A 21663-nucleotide genomic window follows, 5' to 3' on the forward strand; every position below is an offset into this window, starting at 1 on the left:
CATCTATCAACGGGTGCAGCGCTTGGCAGGTGGCTTGTAGCACCGCAACACTGCATTGGACGTACTCCCTAAACTGGCCCTTGATAAGCTAGTTGTAGAGATATGGGTAGATCTGGATACCCCTATGTCTGGGGTAGGCTGCGACCTCTACCATGCACTTTGTTAACACTTTTGGTGCTGTCGCTAGGCCAAATGGGAGCACTGTGAACTGGTAATGAGTCTGCCCGATTACAAACCATAGGAACCTTCTTTGGCCATGAAAAATTGAAATATGAAAATAAGTGTCCTTCAGGTCAAGGGCGGAATACCAGTCTCCAGGATCCAGGGAAGGGATGATGGAGGCTTGGGAGACCATGCATAACTTCAACTTCTTGAGATATTTGATGAGGTCTCACAAGTTGAGAATGGGACATAGACCCCCCACCCCCCTTTGGCCTTTGGAATCAAAAAACAGTAGGAGTAAAATTCTTTCCCTCTCAGATGCTGGGAAACATCCTCTTTGGCTCCCACCAGGAGAGGCATTGGATCCCGATTGCAGACTGGGAGGTTACTGTTGGGTGCACCCTCAAAATGCCTGCTTGTTACCCGGCTGGTGGTGAGTGGAGCCCGACTGAGAAGAGGAGGTCAGCAGTTGGCCCTCATGGCACTTATAGCCCTGGCCCGTCTTATGGTAGCACTCCAACCTGGACTGGCTCCCGAAACTCTGGGTCTGCTGCGGTTTGAACCGCTTTCTTGCAGGCACAGGCATGTGAAGACCCAGGAAGCGCAATGTAGCCGGGGAATCTTTTGGACCATGCAATCTGTTGTCTGCTTGGTCCGAGAACAGCGCCAGGACATCAAAGGGGTGGTCCTGGATTGAATGCTGAACCCTCACTGGGAGCCTGGATCCCTGTTGCCAAGACGCCCTTCTCATGGACATGGCCAAACCCATGGTCCTGATTGCGGAGACCGCTGCATCTGAGGCTGCTTGGAGAGCAGCCCTCGCCAGTGTCTTGCCCTCCTTGAGAATGGCCAGGAACTCCTGCTTAGAGCCCTCTGGCAAAGAGTCCAAAAACTTGGCCATGGATTGCCAAGTGTTATAATCGTATCCACCAAGCACGGCTTGGTGGGTGGCCACCCGCAATTGGAAGCTGGCAGTCGAATAAATCTTTCTGCCAGACATATCGAGCCTCTTTGCATCTTTGTTCTTAAGGGTTAAACCAGGTTGCCCCTGCCTGTCACGCTCACTGGCAGCGGATACAACCAAAGAGCTCAGGGAGGGGTTGGTGTAAAGGTATTTGAAGCCTTTAGCTGGGACATAATATTTCCTCTCTGCCCACTTGGAGATGGGGGGGCAGGAAGGCAGGGAGGAGGGAATTTGCCACAAGGCCTTGATTAACTTTACCACTTCCTGGTGGACAGGCAGAACCACCGTAGAAGGGGCCGCTGCACTCAATATGTCAAATAGGGTGTTGGAAGGTTCGGACAACTCCGTGGCCCGCAGCCCCAGGTTTGCTGCAACTCTTAAGTAGCTCCTGCTGAGCTTTGACATCGTCCTGGGGAATCATATAGGAGGGCCCCACCAACGCCTTATCAAGTGAAGAGGATGAGGAAGTGGGCACAGGTGGGTCGATCAACTGCATATCCGCTGCCGGGGGATCCTTGACTGAGGCTGACTACCCCTGGACACCCTGCTCTGACTCCTCTTTTGAGTCTTGGGGTGGACGGGAGACTGTCGCCGATCGCTTCTCAGACGTCCCTGAGACTGATCACTGCACGTGCTCCAATATCTGAGGGAACCCCCAAGGGTTCCAGAACTGCCATGGAGCTGTCCACTGGCCCTGAGGCCAAGTGCTTGCTGGCAGTCCCAGGGGAAATCCTGATGAAACTGGCAGGTGACCTTGGCCCGCGGGCACTACGAGCTCCTCGCCTTCCAAGTCTGAGGAGGAAGAGACTTGTCTTGGGGACCAAGGTGGTACCACTACCGCCTCTTTGCCCTTTCCATGCTGGTCGTCCCTGTGCTCATCCCCTGGGGACTGGTGCTGGCATGTCAGAACTTGTTGGGTCCTCTGGTGACAGCACTCAGTGGATCAGTGATGGTTGCCCAGTGATAGATGACTCACATTCTGGAAACGGTGCCAGGGATCCAGTGACCGGGAGCCCGAAGACCTCCATCATGACTCCAGAGATTGGTGTCGAGCTGCTGGAGACTGGTATTGTCAATCTAGAGGCTGGCGTTGAGACTCAAGGAATCGGTGCCATGAGGCTGGAGAGTGACGCAGACACTCAGGAGACCAGTGCTGGGCCACTGGGGACTGGTGGCGTGCCTTGGGAGGTCTGTGCCAGATAGCTAGCAAATGACGCTGGGATTCTGGAGAATGGTGCCTGGCAGCGGCGGATTTAGAGTTAGTGGGACCCTGTGTGCAGCTTCATTTTTGTCGCCCCTTCTTGGGAACTAGCCAAGAAAAACAACACTCTCTTATCTCCCGCCCCACCCCCATTTTACATTCTTTTTTTCTTCCTCCTCCTCCTATAAGTAATCAGAAGTAAATGAAAATAAAGTGAGGTACCTTGATTGTTTTTGTAGTCTAACTTATTTTTCCACAGACCACTTGAAAATCGCTGAAGGTCTCGGCAGACCACTTAATGATCTTTCCAAATATTGTTTGTACCGTTAGCTAACTATTGTAAAGCGCTTTGGATAAGGGCACTTTATAAAAAAAATGTAAAAGAACATTGGGTTGTAGGGTCAGGCCATGACTTAGGGTGTGGGAGGGGCCCACTTAGGGCTGGGGGTGTAGAGTCTGGGAGGAAGTTAGGGTGCAGAAGCAGGCTGGGGGTTCGGGTGCAGGGTCTAGCCAGGTGTTAGGGTGCGGGAAGGGGCTCAGGGCTGGGGCAGGGGGTTGGGGTGTGGAGCGCTTACCTGGGGCAGCTCCTATTTGGTGCAAGGAGTGCAGGTGGGGATGTGGGGGGCTTCAGGACTCAGGTTGGCAGGAGGCTGGAGGTGTGAGAGAGTGCACAAGTCAGGGAGGGCATGGTGTGTGTGAGGGAGTTGCAGGAGTCAGGGAGGGCAAGAGGCTGTGTGAGAGGGGCGCAGGAGTCAGGGCTGGGAGTGTGTGAAGGGGTTGCAGGAGTCAGGGAGTGCAGGTGGCTGTGGGTGTGTGAGGAGGGTGCAGGAGTCAGGGAGGGCAGGGGGCTGAGGGTGTATAAGGGGGTGCAGGAGTCACAGCTGGGGGTGCAGGGTCTGGGAGGGAGTTAGGGTGCAGCAGCGGGCGGGGGGTGGGGGTGAAGGGTCTGGCCAGAAGTTAGAATGCAGGAGGGGGCTCAGGGTTGGGGTGGGAGGTTGGAGTGTGGAGCACTTACTTGGGACAGCTCCCATTTGGTGCAAGGGGTGCAAGTGGGAATGGGGTGTGTGTGCAGGAGCTCCTGTTTGGAGCTCAGGGTGGGCATGTGGGGGTGTGGGCTGAGGTCGTGGGGGTGCTCCCAGTCCCCTGCCCTGAGCGGCTTACGGCGGGGGGGGTAAGTGTAGGTGGATTGCGGGGGCCTCGCCTTTGCTCCATCCTTCCCCAATTCCACCCTGCCTCTTCCGTACCTCCTCCCGCAAATGCACTGCGGCCCCGCTACCCCCCCCCCCCCCCAGAGTGACCTGAGCACCGGCAAACAGCTGTTCGGCAGGAGGGGCAGTGCTGGGAAGGAGAGGGAGGGTCGGAAACGCAGCATGCTCAGGGAAGAGGCGGGGAAGGGGGGAGCCTGGCTGCCAGTGGGTGTGGAGCCTGCAGCAGGAACCCCAGGAGCCTGCAGGACCAAGCTTCTGCCCCTACAGCTACCTGGCCACGGGGCCCCCTATTGTTGGGGTGCCCCATGCCAGGGCACCGTGTTTTACTGTAAATCCACCTCTGGTGCCTGGAGTCCAAGGAGTGGTGCTGGGAGCTCTGGCAGGCCAGCTGGCTTGTGTTGGAGGGCCGACAGCACAGCTCTGGAGACTGCTGGCGGGATGCCACCTGTGGTGGTGCCAGGCAGCAGTGCCATGCAGATGGTGATCATTTTAAGGGCCGCAGGGCAGGATTGCCTCTCGAGCGGGCAACTTTTCTCACAGGCATTGGCAGCACCGGGAGGGACAATATATCCTTAAGCAGCCTGAAAGTCCTCTGGTATGGATAGCACTGCCAGGTGCTGGATGCCTCTGCTGCTTCCCAGGGTGTTGGGCAGGTCCCGGAGGGGGCTCGACAGATCAGCTGGTGATACTGCAGTCTGGCTGCGCTCTGGCATGCATCGTCCCTGGGCTAAGTCTCATGGGAGACTAACTTATTCTATACTTACACAAAGGGAACTAATAAGAACTACACTAGAAACTACTCACAACAATTATATACAGCAAAAAACAACACTCGAAGAGTCAAAAATTTGCCGAGGCAAGGGAATGTTCCAGCACCATCACTGGCGGTAAGAAGGAACTGAAGAGGAGGGGGGCGGCAGCTGTCCTTATACCGGCACATATGTGCGTCACTCCAGAGGGCGCCAGAGCCCATCTGCTTTAGATACCACTGACAGAAAAACTTCCACCACCGGTGCATGTGGCAAGCGCACACACCTACAGTGAAATGGACATGAGCAATCACTCAAAGTAGTAGTAAATTTTTGGCCAATTTAAAAAATATATACTTACCCAAAAGACTAGAATAAGATCATTTTAATGAACTAGCAGTTAAATGTAAAATATCTGTATAAAAAAAGAAGAGTAATTTATGCTTCAGACTTCTTTACATAAATCTTTTGTGGCACTGACTTCCAGATTTGTCATTGCTAAGTCCTGCTGCACCATACATGACTTTTTTTTTTGTAGTTCAGTATCATGCAATAAATTCTTAATTACAATATTGTTACTGGGTTACCCCTTATCTAAAATAATTTACATTTAAAAGGCTAACTAAAAAAATTACATTTTACTGCAAGATATTGACATTCTTTAATAAAAATGGGAGCATAAAGTATGTATTCTTTTTGAAATATAAATTGCTCTTTCAGTTTTCTTAGCTGAAAAGTGTACGTCTGATTAATTAATTCTAAACGATAAATAAGGGACTAGATGACTTAAGGAATTGGTAATGAGACATGAAGTGTTTCATTACTAGGTTATTACTGGTTCAAATCTCGCAAAGGTCTGTAATTACTAAAAGTTGTCTCAGTCCGCTTTCTAGTAGACAACTACCCATATCACTGATATATTTGAGCGCACTAGTGGCAGTCAATAGAAAGGCCAAGGTCTGAATGAATAAGTATGAAGAACAAATTACCTCTCAGCCACAGGGATGGTCTTCCTAGGTCAAGGATTGAGGCTCAAAGATTGAGTGTAGTGAGGAAACTTGCATTGAAACTTGCTATTCTCACCCCCACACTTCAGAGTGCAATTTTCAAAAGTGCCTAAGAGACTTAGGCATCCAACTCCTACTGACAATGGAAGTTAGGCATCAAACTTTCTTGGGCACTTTTCAAAATACTCTCCCCAGGGTATTAATGATATTAATGTGTTACTTTCCCAAAGCACTCAATTTAAAAAAAGAAACAAATATGGATCTTTACTGATAAATTTGTTTGCTGGAAAAATTATGATCTATGCAGAATTATGAACCAGGCTTTAAAATAAATGCCCGTCAACATTAAAAATTAAACTAAACCCAGTAGCTTAAAACTAACATGTAAGAGCAGATATTCAAATATCTTACCTGCAAAACACCATCATTTTTTGAATTTTTTTCCAAACGTAAAGTTGGTAAAATTACCAAGGCTTTTTCTAAAATTGTTCTAACAGTTGTCTTCCCTCCACCTGTAGGGCCTACTAACATCACACCAACCCGAGCCTGAAAACACATTTGCAAAGATCATTTCTAAGTGGCACTGGAGCTTATTCCTAAAATGATAGACTATTAGAAAAAAAATTCAATGATTTAGCGTGTGTGCAATTTTAGAATTCTGATATGAATTTGATTTTGTTCTGAAAAATAATTTTTCTTTCTACTCCAATATTAATTTTGTAGTTCTCAATAGGCTTGTGATTATATTAGGATCTTTTGGATACTGTCACAAATCTTCAAAGAATCTCTGGACTTGTACCTCAAATTCAAGACATTTGTCATATTAACAGATGTTCTGCTGTACTTACCAGAATTTGATTGTGAAACTGTAAAACTTTTTCTATCTGAGATTCCCAAGGCTGCAAACATAACTGTTGCATTGCAACAGCTACTGCTTTCTAAGATTTAAAAAAAATAAAATAAAAATCACACAGTTAGCACAGTAATAGTACTTAAAAGAAATTAAAAGGTAAAGTGACTGCTTCTGCAGCACATGCATTTTCCTGAAAACATTTTTAGGAAGGCAGCAGTATCAGCAGCTGAAGAAATTAGAAAAGTAGGTGATTTCCACAATACCAAGGGCTGATTTTCCTAAAAAAAGTTTAAATAAAATAGGTTATTGTATCCCCTAAGAACATAGAAATGTTTCTGATGCATGCTAGAATGCAATTAACAAGATCATAAAGAAATCTCTGATTGGAATTGCAATTCCAACTATAATGCTTAAATATCACATGTATCCGGTTTAGCACAGCTCAAATTGACAGATAAAATGGAACAGATTAAATTATTAACCTAGTAGTTTCTTTCTTTTACTTAGTCCTTCAGTGTCATGACCTTGTCACAGATCTTCATAAAAGAGTTCCCTTTATTTTCTATGGGCAAAGACACATGCTCAGAATTTCCAGTTATTTGAATTATAATACTGTACACATCTTAACTCCTAAGACATGAAACATTAACTATAATATCATGGAAAATGAAAAGAGAGGGTTACTCATCTTGTGCAGTAACTGAGGTTCTTCCAGATGTGTGTCCCTGTGGGTGCTCCACTCCAGGTGTCGGTGCATCCCGGTGCTGCTGATCAGAGATTTTCGATACCAGTGCCTGGTTGGGACGTGCGTGCGCAGTAACCATCTCATGGTACCGTTGGCGATTCAACTAGCACTCACGTGTCCGCACTCCTCGGTTCCTTCTCTACTGTAGAGTCCTTACTGCGAACTCTGAAGTACAGGCAAGGAAGGTGGGTAGTGGAGCACCCAGAGGGACACAGATCTCAAAGAACCTCAGTTACTGCACAAGGTGAGTAACCCTCTCTTCTTCGAGTGTTGTCCCTGTGGGTGCTCCACTTCACATTAATGTAGAGCAGTGCCCTCATGAGGATGGAAGGGACTTCGGAGTGGAGTCAATTGCTGAGGCTAGTACAGTGACGCCTAGTTATGTATCCAAGCTGGAGCCAAGAGTGATTGCACAGTGGTTCATGAATGTGTGTTCAGAGGCCCAGGCGGCTGCCCTGCAGATGTCTAGAATGGGAAAATTGTGTAGAAATGCTGTGGAGGTAGCTAAAGCTCTTGTCGAGTGGGCTCTGATGCCCAGAGGGACTTCAGTGTTATGTAGTGAATAGCATGTATGGCTACAGCTGGATATCCATTTGGATAATCTCTGAGTTGATATGGCAGAATCTTTTGATCGTTCTGTTGTTGACACAGAGTCTAAGAGATTTACGGAATGGCTTCGTTCTGTCTAGGTAAAAGGCTAAGGCCCGGAGCACTTCCAGTGTGTGCAGGATTGCCTCTTGAGCATTAGTGTGTGGTTCTAGGTGGAATGTAGGTAAGTGAGCCAGTTGGTTGAGATTGAAGATGATATTTTGGGCATAAACTTAGAATGTATTCTAAGTGTGACTTTATCCTTGAAGAATATTGCGTATGGGAGTTGAGCCATGAGAACCCCTATTTCACTAACTCTTCATGCAGATGTAATCGCGAACAGGAATGCCACTTTCACAGATAAGTGAAGTAATGAGCATGTGGCTAAGGATTCGAAAGGGGCTCTGGTTAGACTTTTGAGAACCAGATTTAAGTCCCACATTGGTGTGGTTCTTGGCTGGCTCGGCACACATTCTGTATGCCCGTTAGGAATCATTTAGTAATCGGGTGGGTGAATACTGATGTCCCATCTACTTGTTGATGGAAGGCCATGATGGCCGCAAGGTGAACTCTAAGCAAGCTCGTAGCAAGCCCTGAGTTCTTTAGGGATAATAAATAATCCATGATTAGTCGAAGTGGTGCTCGGCTTGCAGCTGTTTGTTTTGGCACCATAGGAAGAATCTTTTCCATTTTTGGAGGTAGATAGTGCATGTGCTGTGTTTCCTGCTGTTTAACAACGTTTGTTTTACCTGTTCTGAGCACGTTAGTTCATTGGGGTGGAGCCATGCCTTCGGGTGAAGTCTCTTCGGGTCCGGATGGAGGACTTGACCATCGTCCTGAGAGAGAAGATTCCGTAGGCGAGGGAAAGTGAACAGTTTGCAGATCACCATGCATGACAGGTAAGGGAACCAAGTCTGTCTGGGCTATGTCAGTACTATGAGTATTATTTTGGCTCTGTCTGTTTGTATTTTGTGCATCACTCTGGAGACCAGAGGTATCGATGGAAATGTGGATAGGAGAGGAGCTCTCCATTTGATGGAGAAAGCGTCCCCCAGGGATCATGCTCCGAGTCCAGCTCGTGAGCAAAACTTTGGGCATTTCTTGTTTACTAATGTTGCGAACAGATCTATGTGTGGTGATCCCCACATGTGAAATATGTGTTGGATTATTTTGTTGTTCAGTTCCCATTCATGCTCTTGGGAAAACCGTCTGCTTAACATGTTAGCCATCATGTTCCATCAGCCTGGGAGGTATGCTGCTGTAACAGAGATGTTGTGTTTTATGCACCAGTTCCATAGTTTTAAGGCCTCTGTGCATAAGGAATGGGAATGTGCCCCACCCTGGCGGTTTATATAGAACATATATGCAACGTTATCAGTCAGGATCCTTATTGTTTTACCTCATATAAAGGGGAGGAAATGTAGGCATGCATTGCAAACCATGCGTAATTCAAGCAGGTTGATGTGTAAGAGTGTTTCTGTGGGGGACCACTTGCCTTGGGTTGTATATTGGTTTAGGTGAGCTCTCAATCCAATCAGTGAGGCATCTGTTGTGATTTGTACTGTTGGCAGATCCTGCTGAAACGGGATGCCTGAGCACACGTTTATTGGGTTTGTCCACCATTGTAGTGAATGTAGGCCCTTTGGGGTTGGTGTGAGTCTTTTGTGTAGGTTGTGCTTTTGTGAAAGCAACGTAGGTGTAGTCTGGCATGTTTTACAATGAAAGTGGTGGCCACCATATGTCCCAGGAGTTGTTGGCAGGTGCATACAGACACCCACAGGCTCCCTGAGATCACCGATATGATGGAGGTCAGCGCCGTGAATCAGGGCATTGGTAGCAAATGCTTTGGTCTCTACTGAGTCCAGATGCACGCCTATGAAGTCCAGTTGTTGTACAGGAGTTAGGATAGATTTCTTTTCATTGATTTGTAGCCCTAGGGAGTGAAATAGAGAGATGCTTTGTCAAGTGATGTGTAGTGTTTCCATCCTGGTAGGACCTTTTAGTGGGCAATCATCTAAGTATGGGAATATTAGTATTTCCTGTCTGCGTAGATGAGCAGCTATCACCACTAAGGTTTTGGTAAAGACCCATGGAGCTGTCAACAGTCTGAATGGCAGTACTCTGTATTGGAAGTGATCTTGTCCCACTGTGAATCATAGGAATTGTCTGTGAGCAGTATGGATGTAATGTGAAAGTAAGCATCTTGTATGTCGAGGGCTGAGAATCAGTCCCCCTCTTCCAGAGCTGGGATGATTGAGTTCAGTTTGACCATTTTGAATCTGTGGGTGTGGACAAATTTGTTGAGTTTTCTCAGAACTAGTATAGGTCTCCAACCTCCATTTTCCTTTTGAGTCAGGAAATAATGGGAATAAAAACTTTTCTCTCTGTGTTGTGTTGGAACTTGTTCCATGGCCCCTAATTGTTGCAGGTGATCTACTTCTTGTCTCAATAAGTGCTCGTGAGAAAGGTCCCTGGAGAGGGAAGGGGCAGGGGGCTGAGTAGGTGGTATGAAGGTAAAGGGGATGGTATAACCCACTCGAATGATCTCCAAAACCCAGTGGTTCATAGAGATGGTGGCCCACATATGGTAGAATGGTCAGAGTCAATGACCAAAAACTTGGGTCATTGGTTCTATTGGCGCTGGTGGTTGGGGGAGGTCGGTCAGACCCTCAACCAATGCTTCAAAATTGCATCTTGTTTGAAGGTGCTTGGGATGTAGCAGACTAGGTAGGGCGACGTCTCTGTGATTTGTGCCTTTGTCTTTGATTATCAGAATGCCTCTGTTGTCTCTGTCCGGTTGTGTCTCAATTGAACTGGTAAGGTCGGTATCTCCCTCATCTGTTAAGGGGCATATAGATACCCAGGGTTTGGAGCGTAGTTTGAGAGTCCTTCATTGAGTGTAGGACTTCATCTATTTTTGCCAAGAATAGTTTTTTCCCTGTCAAAGGGGAGGTCCTCAACTTTAGTCTGGAGGTCCTTTGCTATTCTAGAGGATTGTAGCCAGAAGGCCCTCCTCATGACTACTGCAGTAGCTGTTGTGCAAACAGCTGTGACCACAACATCAAGGGACGCTTGTAAAGCAATCCTCGCCATGAACTGACCCTTCGGTTATGGTGGATTGGAATTGATCCCTTCGGTCTTCTGGGATGTCTGCTATGAATCCACTGAGTTTTTGGTAATCATCATGGTCGTATTTCACTAGTACTGCTGTGTAGCTGTCCATGCAAAATTGAAGGGTTGCTGATGAATAGACTTTTCAGCCAAACAAATCCAATCTTTTTGAGTCCTTGTCCTGTGGGCTGGATTTATAATGGGGTTGTTTCCCCCGTTGGTTCACTGCCTCCAGAACCAACGAGTATGGCTGAGAGTGTGAAAATAGGAAGTCCATACCCTTGTTGGGCACTTAATACTTCCTGTTCGCCCTTTTGCATGTCAAAGGTATGGTTGCTGGTGTTTGCCACACTAATTCTGCTGGTTCCATTAGAGCACTATTAAATCAGTAGCGCAACCTTAGTCAAGGATGCTGAGTGTAGTATCTTGAGCTGACGTTGGTTTTCATTCACCTCTTCCAGCTGGATATTCTGGCTGGGTGCCACCCATTTGAATAGCTCTTGAAATTGTTTTGAGTCATCTGCAATGGTGGGTTGGGATGGCATGACCACTTCATCCGGAGATGAAGATGAGTTGTAAGTTGCTGATTGTTCTTGGTTGTTGGAATCATCCAATTCCTCTACGGAATCCTCCTGTGTCTCCAAGGGCTCATTTGCAGTATCTGTCACAGGACGTATTTGTCACCTCTGTGGTGTACGGGGCCTGAGCTTGGTAAACTGCACATGGGTCCCACTGTGCCCATTGCATTGGGAATGGCATGGGGGGCACATCCATGGGTTAGTCAGCCATGGAGGCATGTCTCTGTGTAGGCGTTCCCTGGCACTTGTGTGCGACGGTGGTGGTTCTGTGCCTGATGGGGAAGAATTTCCAGAGTAGAAGACATATCAGCTTCCTCATCACTTGAAAATCTGGAGGCATTTGGTTATTCTGGTTGCACCGGTGCAATTGGCACCGGAGAACCATCAGTGCCGAGTATCGGTGATCGCGGTGTGGATGAGATTCTGATATCGGCCACTTTAGTGAGGGAGCACAGTGCCAAGGGCAGCAGTGCCATGTTCTTATGTGTAGAAGCCTGGGAGATTGATCCCATCTGCCTGTGTGTGGCCTTTGCCGGTGCCAACTTAGTACGGTCAGGTATCGGTTCAGGAGTATGCAACACCATTGGAGTGGCATAGCGAGCTGAGGCATTGTCGGCACTGTGTCCTTCCTTGGAGTACTTGGTGCTGTGGAGGAAGTTGATTTATGCCTGCAACTTGACTCCTTATCTCTGCCAGCAGAGGTCCCAGTACGGGCAGTGCCGGAGGTGCTCGGCGCATCAAACATGCTCACCCTGCTGGCTGTCGGCCTCATGGGTGGCAATCTTGCTAGAGACCATTTTCTCTTCAACAGTTCTCCATCAGCAGGAGATGTCTTCCTCGCCTTGTGGAGGAGAGAGTACTTGCTCTGTCCAGGGAGGAGGTGCCTGGCGAATCCCCCAATGGGGTTGTTGCCGGAGCGGATGGTGGTGTTAGGGATTTCTCCGTAAGAATCATTTTAAGTTGGAGATCCCTGTCTCTCCTTGCTCTGGCTTTAAGATTACTGCAGTGGAGCATTTCTGAGGAACGTGTTCCTTTCCTAAGCAGCAAATTCATTGTGAGTGTCCGTTGGAGGTGGGTATTGCGTCCTTACAAGAAGTACATCTTTTAAACCCAAGAGAGGCTAGCATTTTCAGAGTCCAATTTTGGTCGTGGGATAACTGAAGGAAATAGAGGGAAAAAACCCCTAGGAAGGGGTGTTTTTTTTGTTTGTTTGTTTTAAGTTTAACTGGCTAGAAAAAGGAGAAACCCAGTTCAACAATGAGTAACTACTGAGGACTAACTTAACTAATAACTATTTTTAACACTTATGGTTCTGTGACACTGCTGTTGGCGCTCCGTCTGCAGCCAAGGACGGTTGAGAAGGATCTGAGGGGGTTGGGACTCATGAGCATGAGTTGAATTGCCAACTGCACCGCGAGACGGCTACTGTGCACGCACGTCCCACCAGGTACTGTTACCGAAAATCTCCGAACTGCGGTGCCGGGACGCACCAACACCTTAAGTGGAGCACCCACAGGGAACTTGAAGAACTTTTAAATCCTTTATGACACTGTTATGGCTTGCTCTTTTCTGTAAAAGCCTTATAAATAATGGGCTTGAGGAATCTCAGACTGATTTTACATAAACAGAATTATTCTCAGTATATATCAGTGTAAGGTCCCAATCCTGCAAAGACTTATGCAAGTGCTTAATTTAACTGAAGTCAGTTGGACACGTTGCCTGCTTAAAGTTAGGTCCTCAAACTGCAAAGACTTGCATATTGCTTAAGTAGTGGGAAAATCAGGCCCAATAGTCTCACAAGAGATCTCAAGATGATCAAGGGATATTCGTTCATGAAGGCTGGACAGAGAGCCATTTTCTCTTCAATACACACACAAATTCCAGCTACACATGACCACCAAGACTTGAAAAGACTCTATAGTGTTCAGATCTTTGGGCAAATTTCAACAATTGAAGAGGAAAAAACTCTAAAGGTTTCTCTCAAACAAACTAGAAATCCCACCTTTAACAGAAATCCCATGCTATTTTATATCAACATGTGAAATTAACACAAAAGACAAAAAAAGTAAATCTGACTTACTTTTAAAACATTTTTTCTTTAGACAACTGAAATAACTGGACTACAGACAACAAATGTTAAGGGAAAACCCTGCTTCCCCTTTCCTCTGCAGACACATAGGGCCCAATAGGTAGTGGAACATGTTCCACTGCACAGAACACAGATGAGGGGAACTTGCACAGGAGGCCTCCACTCCCTGGTCTCCATGGGGCTGTGAAGGATGGAGGATAAATCAGCAGATCTGGGACTGGAGATCTCTGGTTCAAATATATCTGAGTGAAGTGGGTCAGGACTGAGTCTTCAGGAGTTGCATAGTGGCTCCATGGCCTAGGGTAGAGAGGGGAAGGATGCTATTTCCCTGGCCACTGGAGAACTCTCCTCCATCAAGCCACATCACTTTGATTTGCTGCATATCAGGGTTTCTCCCTTAATAAAAAATGTAAGAACTTTTGAACCATTAAAGATTTTTTATCCCTTTCTTTATTAAAACAAAACAGTGACATTTAAGTTGTCAATCACTATCCCTGAAAAGCCCTATTCATTTTATTACCTCTAGTTTGAGAGTGCTTATTCTTGGAACTGTAATTCCTGGGAACAGATCTGCCATAATGTTCTCAAACAGAGGAACATCTTCTGCCAGAAACTTGGGTAAATTAGCTTCTTTCACTGAATTGATTATAATGAGAGCTTCTTCTTCTGCAGGAACACTAGTATCATAATTTCTAGAAAAATTATAAAAACATGTCAACCCAGTAATATTTAATATATGGTTCTACCTGTCTTACACCTTGGGAGAATATCATTCTCAGTTTCTAATTTATTTATAATTGTGCATCACACTGTATATTTTAGCAGATATTTTGGAAATAATCACATTTTTGTACAGAAGAGAGTTTGGAAGGACAAAGTGAGATCAAACTTGTTTATTTAATTTGAATTTCACTTTGGAACATAATTTTGCTCACTTTTCTCATTTGGGACCCAATCCAACTCTGAAATAAAATAAAAGATTCTCACTGACTTCAATAAAAGTTGGATCCAGGCCCATGAGTAGTAAATTCATACAAAATCTATTTAACAGGAGGGAAAAAAGGCAAATGAATACAGTAAAACAGGAATTCAAGTCACAGTATATTAAAACAACAATCATAGAAATGTAGGGCTGGACGGGATCTCAAGAGGTCATTTAGTCCATCTCCCTGTGCTAAGGTAGGACCAAGTATACCTAGACTATCCCTGACAGGTGTTTGGCTAACCTATTTGTAAAAGCCTCCTATGAGGGGGATTGCACAACCTCCTTTGGAAGCCTATTCCAGTGTATAACTACCCTTTACAGTTAGAAAGATTTTCCTTATATCTAACCTCACTCCCCTTTGCTACAATTAAACTAATTATTTCTTCTCCGTGTCCATTGACAGTAGGACAACAATTGATCACCATCCTGGTTATAACATATTTGTACACATATCAGGTCTCCCCCTCAGTCTTTTCTCAAAACTAAACATCCCTAGCTTTTTTTAACCTTTCCTTATCAGTCATGTTTTCTAAGTCTTTTATCATTTTTGTTGCTGTCTTCTGGGCACACTTGAATTTGCCCACACTTGAAAGTGTGGCATCCAAAACTGGAAACAATACTTCATATGAAGCCTCATCAGTACCAAGCAAAGCAGAACAATTACCTCTCATGTCTAACATATAACACTACAGTTAATCCACCCCAGAATATCTGCCTTTTTTACAACTGCAAGACATTGTCTCATATTCAAATTGTGACCCACCAAACCCCCAGATTCTTTTCAGTCTAGCCTATTATTTCCCATTTTGTACTTGGGGATTTGATTTTTCCTTCCTAAATGTAGTACTTTACACTTTTTTTTATTGAATTTCATCTTGCTGATTTCACATCCGTTCTCCAATTAATCAAGGTCAGTTTGAATTCTAATCCTCTAAAAGACTTGCAACCCCTTCTAGCTTGGTGCCATCTGTAAACTTTATAAGCATACTCTCTGCTCTATTGTCAAGTCATTAATGAAAATACTGAATAGTACCCAAGCCAGGACTGATCTGAGCAGGACCCTACTAGATGTCCCGGTTTGACAGCAAACCATTAATAATTACTCTGAGAACGGTTTTTCAACCAGTTGTGCACCATGTTTTGGTAATTTCATCTAGACTACATTTCCCGAGTTTGCTTATTAGAATGTCATGTGGGCCTTATCATGGCTAATACAATCCAGTTCTATAACATGGTCTTAACAGCAGTTAGAAAGGAAGAAAGACAGAAAGAGAAGCTTTTCAAGCTATTAAAGCTGAGGCCCCAGATACATGGGACTTTTTTTTAAAAAAAAACAAGAAATGCACCTTACGGAGGAACATAATAAACACATCAAAGGTAACTGGTTCCAAACTCCTTATATTTCTCCAGGAATATCAATAAAAGAGTAGAAATCATTATTGCCAAACATATACCTTACAAAGTAAATGATAAATATATAGATAATGAAAGCAAATGTCTAGTTAAAGGTACAATCGGTGATAGAATACTAATGTTAGGAAGTATTTATGCCCCTAATCAAGGTCAAATGCCTTTTTTCAGAAAGTTATCTCGGACACTAGAAGATTTTAGAGAAGGAGATATTATTATTGGATATGATTATAATTGTATCCAGATCCCTGGTTAGATAGATCAGAGAGGTAGTATAATAAAGGACAGATTAATTCTGCTCCTGATTTTCTATCTAATGAATAAACATATTTGTGTGACTCCAAGCGGTGTATTAACCCAAAGGAAAGAGACTACTCCTTTTTTTCAATATCTCATAGAAAATATATGATCTCTAGATCTTTGCTTAGTACAGCAATGTCAGCACTGCAAGGAGGCATCTCAATGATATCATGCATTAGTTTGGCTTCTTATATGACAGTGGAAAGACACACTAAAATGAAAAAATGGAGATTAAATATCTCACTTCAACTCTTTTCTTGTCATCCCATAGAAGATATCAGAGAGGAAAATAAGCAATATTTTAAGGAAAACAATGCTGACTAGATTTAAAAAAGCACTCTGTAGGATATCTTGAAAGCAGTTATTGGGGCATTGTAATTAACAAAAAATTCTATGTTAGAAAAGTTAGAAAAGAGGAAATGCAAACATTGGTCAACAAGGCTGAAAAATTTAAGTTACACCAGAAAACTCAATCGCAGAAAACAAACAAGAGGTCAGAAGCAAGTTACATTCGCTCCAAACCGAAAAATCTGAACTGGCAATTAGATACACAAAACACCTATATTACAAAAAGATTAACAAAAATTGATAAATTACTAGCTAATAGACTAAAAATTTAAAAGGAAGCAAAATTATACCGCCAGTCTGGAAAGCTCCATATAAACTGGCAACTGGCCCAAAAGGTATATGTGAGACTTTTGCAAACTTCTATAGGAGACTTTACTCCTTGGAGTCAGTTGACCATAAGCTGATAGAGGAATATTTAGCTAAAGCTGATATACCAAATCTAGAACCCCTGACCTAGAAGCCCTGGAGCAAGATATTAAATCAGAGGACGATCTAGAGGTTATTAAGTCCCTCAAAAATGGTAAATCCCCATGCCCTGGTGGATTTCATCCAGAATACTGTAATTTTTTTAGGGCACAACTAATATAACAATTAACAGTATCTTCAATGAGCTAACAAAAAAAAATCTCAGATACTTGTAGAGACGGACAAGCTGCTCCCCAGCTCCTCTGGCCTTCCCCCAGCCCTGGCTCCACTCCAGGTACCTTCTCATGCTCCCCAGCAGGTAGGCCCATCTCGCTCCACAGCTAGAGGAGACTCTGCTCCTGGCCCACTGCCCTCTTATAAGGGCCAGCTGAGCCCTGATTGGAGCGTGGCCACAGCTGAGCCTGCTTTCCCCAATCAGCCTAGGAGCTGCTTGCCCCCAGCCACAGCTCTCTCCTGGGCTGTTTGAAGCCCCTCAGGGCAGGAGCGGGGTGACCACCCTGCTACAGAGTCATTTGCCCAGTCAATCAACAATATTGGTAGTCTATCGCTAGCAATGACTAGCGAACATTGCTGATTGATTGGGCAAATGATTGGCCTGTTCAGTCACCAATAATCCTAATATAAATGGAATTACAATAGGAAACAGGGAATGCAAATCAACCTTATACGCAGACAATGTCATGGTATTTGCTATGAATCCTGTTCACATACTATAAGAAGTGCAAGAGGAAATCTAAAAATTTGACAGTGTCAGGATTTAAAATAAACTGTGACAAGTCAGAAGTTCTGGATGTAGGTGTGGGCTCTGATCTATAGAAAGATAGAAAAGATAAATATAAAAAACAAATGGGTAACTACTTCAATAAGATCAATAGTGACCAATGGCTCCATGTCTAGTTGGCAGCCGGTGTCAAGTGGAGTGCCCCAGGGGTCGGTCCTGGGGCCGGTTTTGTTCAATATCTTCATAAATGATCTGGAGGATGGTGTGGATTGCACTCTCAGCAAATTTGTGGATGATACTAAACTGGGAGGAGTGGTAGATACGCTGGAGGGCAGGGATAGGATACAGAGGGACCTAGACAAATTGGGGGATTGGGCCAAAAGAAATCTGATGAGGTTCAATAAGGATAAGTGCAGGGTCCTGCACTTAGGACGGAAGAACCCAATGCACAGCTACAGACTAGGGACCGAATGGCTAGGCAGCAGTTCTGCGGAAAAGGACCTAGGGGTGACAGTGGACGAGAAGCTGGATATGAGTCAGCAGTGTGCCCTTGTTGCCAAGAAGGCCAATGGCATTTTGGGATGTATAAGTAGGGGCATAGGGAGCAGATCGAGGGACGTGATCGTCCCCCTCTATTCGACATTGGTGAGGCCTCATCTGGAGTACTGTGTCCAGTTTTGGGCCCCACACTACAAGAAGGATGTGGATAAATTGGAAAGAGTCCAGCGAAGGGCAACAAAAATGATTAGGGGTCTGGAACACATGACTTATGAGGAGAGGCTGAGGGAACTGGGATTGTTTAGTCTGCGGAAGAGAAGAATGAGGGGGGATTTGATAGCTGCTTTCAACTACCTGAGAGGTGGTTCCAGAGAGGATGGTTCTAGACTATTCTCAGTGGTGGAAGAGGACAGGACAAGGAGTAATGGTCTCAAGTTGCAGTGGGGGAGGTTTAGGTTGGATATTAGGAAAAGCTTTTTCACTAGGAGGGTGGTGAAACACTGGAATGCGTTGCCTAGGGAGGTGGTGGAATCTCCTTCCTTGGAAGTTTTTAAAGTCAGGCTTGACAAAGCCGTGGCTGGGATGATTTAATTGGGGATGGGTCCTGCTTTTGAGCAGGGGGTTGGACTAGATGACCTCCTGAGGTCCTTTCCAACCCTGATATTCTATGATTCTAAGATACCTGGGAATACACATTTCTAAAAGACGACACACCTTAAATAATATTAATTATACTAATTTGATTAAGAATATCAAAACAGATCTGGAAAGTTGGTCAAGAGAAGGTTAACTCACCTGGTGCAGTAACCGAGTTCTTCGAGATGACTCCCACTCTTCGTGCTCCACTGTAGGTAGGACAGCACCCCCTGCACCTGGGGTCAGAGATCTTCATCAGCCATGTCCATTAGACCACATACGCACATTTCCCCACTCTCATGCTGTGAGTGGGACTTATATACAGCGCTGTGCAGTCTGACCACCTCCAGTTCCTTCTCAGCCACAGAGCATATGTTTTAGGCTCTGCAGCAGAGGGGAAGAGGGGGTAGTGGAGCACCTGTAGGAGGACACATCCTGAAAAACCTCAGTTACTGCACAGGGTGAGTAACCTTCTCTTCTTCTTCAAGTAATGTCCCTATGGGTGCTCCACTGTTGGTGACTAGAAAGCAGTGCCCCTAAATGGACAGCTGGGGCTTCGGAGTGACATGTATTGCCTATGATAGGACAGCATGTCCTAGGAGAGTGTCTGCTGCGCCACTGTGCGTAATAGAGTAGTGCTGGGTGAAACTGTCTGTTGATACCCATGTGGCAGCTTTACAAATGTCACCAATGCGGACATTATTCAGAAAAGCTATCAATGTGGAAAATGAACTTGTGGAACGTGTTGTAATTGTGGTAGGAGGTTGTCTGTGGTGGAGTTCATAAAATAAATGTATACATTGTGAGATCCACTTGGAAAGGCATTGTTAAGAGATGGCTGTGTCTTGGATCTTTTGGTGGTTGAGAAGAATAATCGTGGTGATTTTTGGAAACGTTTAGTCCTGTCCAAATAAAACACTAATGCTTGTCTTACGTCTAGGGTACGTAGAGCTGCCTTCTGTTGGTTATGACGACACTTTGGGAAGAAGCAAGGAAGGTGTATTAGTTGTTTGAGGTGGAAAGATGATGGAACCTTAGGTAGTAATCTTGAATGTGGGCATAGGGTAACTTTGTCTTTGTGCAACAGTGTGTATGGTGGATATGCCATAAGGACCGTGATTTTGCCCACTCATCGGGCAGCAATGATGGCGACAAGAAAGGACATTTTCATTGATAGATGCAGGTAAGAACAGGTCGCCATTGGTTCAAATGAGGGTCTAGTCAGAGAACATAGGATGAGGATGAGGTCTCAGGCAGGGGTCAGGTCTCGTATGTGGGAATAAAGATTTTGGAGACCCTCCAGAAAGCGTTTTGTGAGCGGGTTTGTGAAGGTGGAATAGCCATCTATGTGGCAGTGAAAAGTAGTGATTGCCACCATGTTAACCTGAACAGAGCTGGTAGATAATCCTGATTGTTTAAGGTATAACATGTAGTCCAGGATAAGTGGTAGCTGAGCACGTGCTGCGTCAACTTGGTGGGAGGCACACCAGCATTGAAATCTAGTCCATTTGTAAATGTACGTGCATCTAATTATATCATGCCTGCTATTAAAAAGTATCTGTTTGACTGCACACAAACAGCTTATTTCCGAATTCCAGAACCACGTAGGAGCCAGGACTTGAGGTGGAGCATCTGTGGATTGGGACGGAGGATGCATCTTGTGGAAGGACTGTGGTGTTGGACGGAGAGAGATCGGCTGACATACTATATGTGAAGGAGGTAAGTATACTAGACCTGTTATGGCCATGTTGGAGCTCTAAGAATGATGGGAGCTCAGTCCTCCTGTATTTTGCAAAGTAAAAAGAATAGGAGGGCCAAAGGAAGGAAGGCATAGAGGAGTGATACATACCATGTGATAAGGAATGTGTCTCCCAATAATCTGTGTTCCAGTCCTGCTTTGGAATAGAATTGAGGGCAATGAGTATTTTGCAGAGTAGCAAACAGATCTATGTAAGACATCCCCATTGGTTGAAGATGGGCTGACAGGCTTGCATGTCCAGTTCCCACTCGTAATCATGGGAGAATCTCCTGCTCAATGCATTCATGGTGTCCAGGGAGGTACGCTGCTGAAATGGTGATGTTATGTTGGATACACCTGTTCCACACTTTGAGTGCCTCCGAACATAAAGAATGGGATCTTGCTCTGCGGGCAAGACCGTCCATCATGACTCTGATGGTGTGATGTTTGGAGGAGAGGGAGGAAACATGGCAGGCTTTGTGCACCGCTCGTAGTTGATGGTTGATGTGTAGAGTAGATTCAGTTAACGACCAACTGCCCTCACTATGTGATTGTGGAGATGTGCTCCCCAACCGATTAGGGAGGCATCAGTTGTTAGAATCATGGTCGGTGGTGGTTAGAGGAAAGGAACTCCGACACAGACATTGTTGGGCTGCGTACACCAAAGTAGTGAGTCCTTGATTCTCATCGGCATGGATAAAAGTTTGTGGAAGCTGTGTTTGTGGGGAAGAGATACTGTATGGAGCCACGCCTGAAGACACCACATGTTTAGTCTTTTGTGTCTGATCACGAAAGTGGCTGCTGCCATGTGGCCTAGAAGTTGCAGGCACATTCTGGCAGAGATCTGGAGCCATAGATACCGACTTCCCCTCTGCCCGGTGGGTGCTTGACCCCTCCCAACCCCGAGCTCCTGGTCCCACCCCTGCCCTGCCTCTTCCTACCCCTGCACCGCCCTTGCCCCACCCACATTCCACCCCTTCCCCAAAGTCCCCGCCCCACCCTGCCTTTTCCCACCCCAGCCCCGCCCCCATTCCACCCCCTTCCCCCAAGCCCCCACCCTTGCCCTGCCTCTCTCCACCTCCTTCTCTGAGCATGCCACGTCCCTGCTCCTCCCCCCCTCCCCATCGGAAAGTCCTAAGCACCGCCAAACAGCTGTTAGGCAGCAGGCGGGAAGCGCTGGGAGGTGGAGGAGTGGGGACGGGGAGAGCTTGGCTGCCAGTGAGGGCAGAGCATCTGCTAATTTTTCCCCATGGGTGCTCCAGCCCTGCAGCAGCCACGGAATCAACGCCTATGTCTGGGGCAGACCTATACATTGGATATCAGATCTAGTATAGCGGAGAATCTGT

General features: G+C 45.7%; 1 protein-coding gene across 1 annotated transcript in view; it reads right to left on the minus strand.

The window, feature by feature from the left end:
- Nucleotides 1-21663, minus strand: part of DNAH14 (dynein axonemal heavy chain 14) — a 485531-nt gene that overhangs the window by 252182 nt on the left and 211686 nt on the right. The window contains exons 36-38 of the mRNA XM_048843312.2: nucleotides 13776-13947; nucleotides 6140-6229; nucleotides 5703-5837 (exon numbers count right to left, since the gene is read on the minus strand). Of these exons, the coding sequence (XP_048699269.2) occupies nucleotides 5703-5837; nucleotides 6140-6229; nucleotides 13776-13947 (397 nt within the window). The remainder of the gene's footprint in view (nucleotides 1-5702; nucleotides 5838-6139; nucleotides 6230-13775; nucleotides 13948-21663) is intronic.

This window comes from Caretta caretta, chromosome 3 (genome assembly GCF_965140235.1).
Source record: "Caretta caretta isolate rCarCar2 chromosome 3, rCarCar1.hap1, whole genome shotgun sequence".
NCBI classification, from domain to species: Eukaryota; Metazoa; Chordata; order Testudines; family Cheloniidae; genus Caretta; species Caretta caretta.